The sequence below is a fragment of the Humulus lupulus genome, chromosome 7, assembly GCF_963169125.1.
Source record: "Humulus lupulus chromosome 7, drHumLupu1.1, whole genome shotgun sequence".
NCBI lineage: Eukaryota > Viridiplantae > Streptophyta > Magnoliopsida > Rosales > Cannabaceae > Humulus > Humulus lupulus.
In genome coordinates, this window is record NC_084799.1 from 6,402,342 (window position 1) to 6,411,497 (window position 9,156).

The window sequence follows — 9,156 nt, forward strand, 5'->3', positions numbered from 1 at the left end:
AAATAAAGATTGAGAAAATCTCCATTCAATAGTTTGGCTTGGATGAGACTACATGTCATATTTCAGTATCTCTTTTCTTTTTTCTTGAGGGTATTATTGTTTATAAAAGACACAAAATTTATAATGAAAACAAATATCTTCATATTATGATCTCTGTGAAGCAGACAAGGCAGACTGCAGGGAGAGGAAAATTAATTATGTCAATATATAATGACTGAGAAAAGAGTTAAAAGCATAAATTAAGACCTGTAATTTCTATTAAATAATTTACAGAACAGTCTACTTAATTAAATGGCTGGCAATGACATTTTAATTTTGTATATATAAGCATATATTCATTGACTTGAGCTTGAAAGAACTCCCTATTTCTTGTAGATTTTTTTTTTGTTTAAATATATTCATTGATTTGAGACATGAGGAAATCATGGTTTAGTGAACTTTACTTAATCTAACAACTCCCTAATGCTAGTAGAACTTTGTGGATAAATATATTCATTGACTTGAGAGCTATTGTCTAAGGAAATTTATTTGGTCTAACAAACTTCCTATTAATTTCTTGTAGAATTTAAAAAAAAAAAAAGTCTTATAATTAATCTAAGACCTTAACTCTTACCTTATTATCTTTCCTACACCAAATGAACTAGCCCCAATGGCTAAATAGGCTCTAGCTTAGTTTGCTTACCATAACTTAAAAGCACAATCATATGATCATATCAAAATTATACCCATGGCACATTAATTTTCAAATCATATATGATCTTTTCCTTAAACATGATCAAACATTACTAATAAGTTTTGGCTCAAATTTGAAAAATTAAGCTGTCAAAAATCCTAGTCAATATGTTCTTGTAACAAGAAGTCTTGTGGAAGGAGCGGATACTCTCAATTCGCGTTGCGTTGCAGGCTTGCAGCGTTACGTGTGTTTCTTCTTTGGTCGCAATGGGGAGTCTGAACAAGCTTCAAAGTTCCAAACTGAGAAGCACAATTGCAATGTGACTTGTCATAATAAATCACCAACTTTCATTAATATAAAAAATTATCATAGTTGATAAATTATGTTAGTTGCCTTTTTTTCAATTGAAAACAAAAAGCAGACTTTTAATCACATGTCAAATTTGTTACAATTTTTTTTACGAGAATTAGCACCAATGATGTCCAACACTATAAGGAAGTAACGTATCACTATTGGTACAATCCAATATCAGATTCCACATATTTAAATTTAATAAATATTATAGGATATCGCTAACAAATTATGAGGTGCCAGCGTGTGGTGTTGGTATTGGATACCTTAAGGTGCCAAATAACAACAACTAATTTTTTCTATCATTATTAATAATTTTAGGGTAATAATAATTCATATTGTTTTGAATATAGAACATGGACCTATAATTACAAAGCACCTTTTTTAAAAAATAAAATAAAGAAAAAAGTGAGCTTAACAAATGTACTTTTTCTATTCGATAACAGCTAAGTAAGTCAAACAGAAGCAAACCATATCTATAACCTATAACCAGGCCATTTAAAGGGTTTGGCGAACTTGGCATTTTAATTATAACACTAATTAAATGATAGCGTCAATGGCATCATACGGTGCCAAATAACATAAACAAGGATAAATATAACTCACATTTAAAGATAGAGAAATGCTAAGTTCACTACAAAAATATGACATATCAATATCAAGTCGCCCAGCAATACTCTTAAAACATAAGCTACACATTAGACTTCAAGGAAAGTACTCTCAAGCCCTGCAGAGACTGAGAATCATTGTTGGTGTTAAACGATAAACGATGACATTCATAGACTGAGCAAAAAGTTTGAATTCCCATCAGCAATAACAGCACCACAACGGCTAAAACTTTGCACCAATTCCCAGCAATCCACCTCCCCTTTTTGATGAATCTAGTTGTTGATACCTTCCACAAACCATTGTAGTAACTCTTGACGCTTTCCAATTCTCTGTCTATGGTTTCCGTATTTGTTGAGTACTGTATGGACTTATAATTAGTCATCCCATTGAAAACTTTCGCCACTTGTATTTCATTGATAGACTTATCCATTTTAATAATCCCATCATCCTTGAGCACCTTAACATCCTCACAACTCCTTATAAGGTCACTCATTATTTCAACATACCTCGTTAGAATCAGCGGCTTATCTGTCTCGTAATTGATCAGGGCAGCCTCGTATGCAACCAAGTTTCTGATTATAACTTCTGAATTCCCACTAAGTTTGATGGAGGGTAGGTGAAAGGAGACACTTTTTGAGTCGAATCGGATGCTTTTGATGTGAGCTGGTACGAATTTTACTCCGGCTTTATGCAACTCCGAGGCTCTTGGAACTAAGGTTTCCTCTTCTAAGGGTTGTTTTGTCACAGCAGAAGATACATTCGACCAAAGTTTTGACCACGGCAGCTTCAACAAACCTTGTACGAGTGTTATGGGTCCTGCAAGTGGTGATGGCGCTATAGCCAGTACCGCGACGATGCCCTGTTCGACAAGATCCTGGTTACTATACATTAGCTGGGAACCATAAGAAGTAATTTCTGTCGATGCTTCAGTAAATGTTCGATGGCTTGCAGTTTTTTGGATTTCACGCTTCACTTTGTTGTAAAGTATTATTATATCTCGAAATCCCAAATCTTCTACCGAATCATTAACTTTCGGAGATGCTTCGAGCATGATCAAATGGTAAAGAAGATCCAACGAATGGGCATGCGTTAAAGTCTTGAAAGGTGGGTAATCAGGCACTGTGTCAAAAGGCGAGACATGTTTGCAAAAACCCACCAAGATTTTTGGTAAAAGTTCCCTCACCATTTCAAAATCTGACAACTCAATGATCAAGATAGCCCACAGCACGAGGATTGGTATCTGGTTCTCAAGCATCATAGCTTCTCTAAGTATCCTTTCTTGGGCCATTCTCCTCCCAGAAGAGTCGTTCATCAGTTCACTCAAATACGTTTTGTATACATCATCTTCTTTCTCGATTCCACCATAACAGCAAAGTAAATCGAGCAAAAACAAACCATCCAAGGCCATAATACAAGCAAGAGCATCGTCTGTTAACTCCAAGTACATGTTATAAGAAGCACGAACAGAGGGAACTGCTATCCTTTTAACAAGATCGATAAGCTTTTTAAAGTCGAGGGGTTGGAATTTCCCATGGATTGTTTTGGCCACCATGGCTTTGTACATTTGCATCTGTTCATGCTCAGGCCTCAAGTGATGGATGGCACCCAACCCCAGCAGTTTTGGTACATAAGCTTCGGGGTTGGCTTGAGTTAGAGAGGTGGGCACTTTAAAGATGCTAATGGTAATGGGAATAGTAGTGGGAATAGGAAAATCAGTGCGTTCGTTGAAGACTCCATTGATGGTATCAACAAAAACTTTAGATCTTGAAAGCATGTTTGATTCAGTTTGTAGACTCTAGGCTGTTTAAAATCAGATTCATATGACAGAAGAAAATGTTATCATAATTCTAAAGTCAAATAACGTACAAAATTCGAGGGAGGTAGGATATGCATGTGTATGAAACAATACATAATCTCACGACAAAAGAAAGAGAGCAGAGGAAAGAGTCGAAGGACTTACAGACTACTGCAGAAGCCGGGAGACCCCAATATTGAAAGACGGTAGTTAGTTTTGACGTCCAATTACAACATATTTATTGACTTTGTTCATTAAGATTTATGAAATCCCACAACTACCTATTAAATTCTTGTAGGTCATTTTGTTTCGAAAGGGTGATGTGCTACCCAATTATCTTCCAAGCATATTAACCAAATTAATATGTTGGTTTTTAGTCATTTGTCTAATAATAAATGATTAAATTAATTGAGAAATTGGTGAAAATAATCTTTTCTTTAAGTGACATTGCAATCTGGCATACTTTTGATAATTTTTTGCAAAATGATCTCTATCTAAAATTCGACTAGTTGCCTAAGGGTGTGATTGGTTGGGGATTTGGAAATGATTTTATGATTTTGAAAACTTAAAATTTGTGGGACCTACCAAAATATTTGATTGGTAGATTATTTTTGAAAACTATATCCTAATCAGAATTCTAATTTTTTGTTGTAATTTAGAAAACAACAATTTTGCGTTTTCTCTGTTTTGTGATTTTTTTCTCCAAAAACTTAAAATCAAAATCAGGATTTGTTTGTTCTCTCTACTTCTATCCTTAGTATCATTGCTTGTATTTATTTATTTTTTTGCCAATTTTTATGACTTGAGTATGTTCCCACTAGTAATAAGGTGTTTATGGAACATTTTATGACATTTATGCACAATTCAAAAATAAGTTGTGCTGGTATTTTTACAGATGACAATGCAATATTGTTATAAATTTAATCAATATAATTAAATTTTACTTAATTAAATCTATTGATAAATCAAAATTTAATATTATACAACCTATGTATATAAAATATATAAAATTAAAATAATATTCAAATTCAGCTGTTCTAATCACATATTCAGTTTATGTTATATTTTCAAATTTAATACCAATCACAGATTCATTTTTTTAAAACTCAAAAACAGTTTACTGATATTGAACCAATCACATTTTCAGAAACACGATTTTAGTCACTAAATTCAGATTTTCATTTTAGAATCTCACTTTTCAAAAATACAGTTTTCTAATCGCGAACCAATCAGACCCTAAATTTTTCGACCAACTGTCTAAAATTTTTGACTGACTATTTGATTTTTCGACCACCTGTTTAAATTTTCGACTAGAATTATGAGAGGTCATTTTCCAAAAGAATTATTAAAACTAGACTAGTGTACAAAATAACTTTAAAAAATAAATGATTTTGCCAAATGACCCTAAATAATTAACACCCAAAAAAATTAGAAATGATATTCATTAAAAAACAAGTTACAATATTTGTTTCTATATTACAAGTCATCATCATCATCAACTACAACATAATCATCATCGCTATCACTGTCAACAAGTAAATGTTCTGCATCATCATCTCCACTGTTGGATAAACCCTCTTCATCAGATTCATCATCATCAACAACAAAGTTATTAGAGGTTGTGCCACCTAACTCGACAAAATCCCCACTCTCGTGCAAATGCACTCCGGTGAAAGCCCGCCCTCAACAAGCACAACCTATGCTAACCTATTCCTTGCAGAGGTTTGAAGAGAAATAAATTTGATTGGCATGAAATCAACCAGGAGACAGTGGAGATCGAACCTGAAGGGGAGAGAGAGAGGAAGATGAAGTGTGTATTTACTATTTCATTAATTTAGAAATAGTGTGAGTTCATATTGTAAGGAACAAGTTTCCTAATACGTAGCAGAATAGTGATGGGTGAGCCTAGTGTACAACAAAAGTTTTGTAATATATTTAAATTACCTTTAAATATACGGATACATTAATATACATACATTAATCATAAACAAGAAAATAACATATCTCTTGATGCCTATCAATTGTCCTTGCTATCTTTTCGTAAAATTGAACAAACTTCCAATCCAAGCTGCTCTTAGGTACTCACATCAAGTTCCTCCACAACGTTTTCTACACCTCAAAAAGTGTGTGGACACTTAGAGAATAAATGATGGTATATATCTGATTCAACTTGATGTACTCGACACATGAGCTCAATATAATAGGTTTGAGATTGGTTCTGTATCTTTTTCAGGGAGAGATAGAAAAGTATAGTTCTTTTTCTTAGAGCGAATAAATCAATATCTTTTTATTTTTGGATAAATCTAACTTAAATATAAAATATTTAAATTTAAAAAAAAAATATGTAACCAATTTATAATTTATCTTTTAATTAATTAATTATCTTATTAATAAAAATTTCAAAAACTATCTTTTGAATTTTCCATTAATTAATTAATTAAATAAATAAATGTGAAAAATATATCCTTGCGTTTTCATGTAGCTCACGCCACACACAGTCCAGGGTGTCGTGAAGCTCCCTATAAATTATGGATATGAGATTTTTCCACAATTATTTAATTATTTATTCAAACTACCTTATCACATAAAATCCAACAACCTGATAATTAATTCAAATTTGAATTTATTATCTTTTTAACTAATTATCACATATAATTAATTATTTGAATAAATATCAATCTTTTAAATTCAAATCCAATTTGAACTTATCAGATTATTATCTCCCACTCAAATAAAGATATTTAATTAATTCTATTAATTAATTAAAACTAATTTTAATTAAATACTAATTTCAAAATTTAAATATTTATTTTATTATAATTTCAAAAATTATAATAAATTAATTATTTATATAATTTTGAAAATTATATAATATTTAATTATTAATTAATTTTGATAATTACAACTAATTTGTAATTAATTAATTAATCACTATTATCGCATACTTGCATATTTGGCTCGAAGAACAAATTTCTTCTTCAATATGTCTTTTTACCATTTAACCCTTTATATAAACTCTTGCATTGAATTGTGTTGATAGAGCCGCTGTGTGGACCTATAATTCCAAGCTCCAATAAACTTGAGATTATTAATTAAACTCTTTAATTAAATAATCTTAATTTACTAATCTCATAATTACTCCACTATAAATATGAGACTGTACTCTTGGAATTATAGACATTTCATTTACTAAGTACTTTATAACAATAAAACGTCCATTGATATAATCATTACATACAAATTAACCCTCTAATAATGGTTCATAATTAATCGGGAATAAAATTACCATTTTACCCTTTTAATTATATCTTGTTTCCTTAAGTACCATTGACTTTACTAGTGAAGGTTAATTCATAACTAAATTATGAATTTGAGCTCAATAACCTTTCAGTCCCAAAAGTCAACCCTTAAGAGAACCATTATTCAATCTCTTACGAGAAGTTACACATTCCATATTTGTATACTATGTCTGATAACTCTACAAAATAGAGTTATTTTACCACTTTTTATGTGCTAATTGTTGCTTAAATCTTAAGTTTTTAATTGATTTATTAAGTTTTCAATTAATTTTGAATTTATTAGTCTTATCATGATTTTATATACTTTTGTGTGTTTTTATAGTTATTTTGTTGTAAAATGTTGTAGTTAATTATTTGAATTATTATTGTTAAGTTAGTGGTAAAAAATGTTGTATTATTGAACTCAAATATAAAATATAAATTAAGTTATAATTAATATTTTCAAAAAAAAAATTAAATTGATTTACTTATTTTATAGTTGAAAATATTGTATTATGATTTATTTTATATTTATCTTGTAGGGAATTTTTGCTCTTGAAAAAGTAAGAAAAATAAAGGAAAATTGACATTTTTAAGGAAAAGAAAGAAGAAAAATGGCATTTTTAAATGCCATGGATCAAGTTGCAAAGGCCCACCTGCCCAGGCCCAAATAGCAAGCCCCATGCCCATTCCTTCATCAGCCGTGCCACATGCATATCTTCTCACCAGCACGCCAGGTGGCGACATGCCAGAGCGCCACGCGTCCGCCTGCCCAAGCTCCCATTTGCTCCAGGTCGTGCGCTCCTGAAGCTTCCCTCCAGCCAGCCGCATGAAGCTCTCAGCAACTCCTCACCAGCCTTCATCACTCAGCCAATCCGCACCTGCCCAGGCCCATTAGCATCACATGATGCACCACCCAGCTGCCTAATGCACACGGCCAGCCACAATCCCAAATGCCAGCCCACGCCAGTGCACCACCAGCCCCTTTATTTGTCTTGAGCCCAACAAAAGCTTGCTTTTGTACTCTTGTCTCTTTATTTAAAAATACCACTTTTTACTCCACTTTCTACACATTTTACCCCAAAACATCATTATTACAACCTATAATTTACCCATATTTGCCATATTATTATTAATTAATTTAATTTAATCAATTTAATTAATTTAAATTGATTATTTTAATTTACTCATTTTGGCTATAAATAGGGAGTTTTGAAGACCATTTAGGGTGTCCATTTTGAGGGAGAGGTTACTATACCATAATTTCTACACATTCAAAACTTCTCAATTCTCTTCATCTTTTTCTTCTTTTTGGTCACTTTCTATGTATTTTTAGAGGAAAAATTTGGGGGTTTCTCCTCCAAATTTTCCTATTTATGTTTGTAATTTTTAGTTTGTATTTGCTATTCTAGTTATGTGTTTCTAATCTTTTTAAGATTATTAAGGTAATGATGAAACAATATGTAACTAGATAGTGTTTATTTTGTATGTTGATTTCCCATTTTGTGCAACAAAGTTTATGGAATTTTCTTCTTCAAATATATTCTTTCATCTTAAATATCATGTATTTTGGATTGTTAGCACATATTTAAACTTTGTTCTTCATTAGTGCAAATACATAATATTCTTTGTGTAAGATGTGTCATTAAATTGTACACATCCATGCTTAGAACAAAAATATTATGTTTTGCCTTATAAATAATGTTCATTGATTTATTTGTTATTTCATTAAATTGATTTACACTAAATGCTTTGAAATTATAATTTTGAAAAGTGGAGAAAAATCTTATCTTTTTAGAAGTAATTTGTGCTTAAAATTATAAATCTATTTGGAAAATGATAGTTTGATTTATTTTAACTATTACTAAAACTTGGGAATCAATGTACTTATAAATATTATTGAACTTATATTTTGTGGATTCTAATCCTTAATAATCTTATTTTACCATCTTCATTTCTATTATTAATTTATATTTATATATATTGTCTTTTATTTATTTATATATATTGTCTTTAATTTCTATACTATTGTCTTTTATTTTATTTTTATTGTTACAAATTTGCATCAATCTTTGGAGCTAGGTTAGAATTTACTACTTTTGATTTAAAATAGTTTTCTCTTTTCGATTTTAGACAACTCCTTTGGGTTTGATCTCGTGCTTACACGAAAATTATTCTATAAATACGATTCGTGTGCTTGCGAGTTATAAATTTTTAAAACATACCCGTTTTGGGTCCATCAATGTCCCTAGCCATTTACATTAATGAGTTCTCAAAACAAAAGTTTCTAGCCTGATCATTCTGACAGACCCTAACGAGTGAATCAAAGAACTCATATAACATAAACATGAGTTCATAGTAACTTCAGGATTAAGATCTATTTGTATGTGATCATCAGTTGATATATTTAATTAATACTTCGAAATGCTATTTAAATAAGTATTAATAAA

General features: G+C 30.8%; 1 protein-coding gene across 1 annotated transcript; it reads right to left on the reverse strand.

The window, feature by feature from the left end:
- Positions 1-1,614: 1,614 nt before the first annotated feature.
- Positions 1,615-3,688, reverse strand: LOC133790501 (putative UPF0481 protein At3g02645). Its single transcript, XM_062228155.1, has 2 exons — positions 3,594-3,688; positions 1,615-3,433 (listed from the first exon to the last, which is right to left on the reverse strand). Exon 2 carries the CDS (start codon positions 3,405-3,407, stop codon positions 1,716-1,718), a length of 1,692 nt encoding a protein of 563 aa, XP_062084139.1. The 5' UTR covers positions 3,408-3,433; positions 3,594-3,688; the 3' UTR covers positions 1,615-1,715.
- Positions 3,689-9,156: the final 5,468 nt, after the last annotated feature.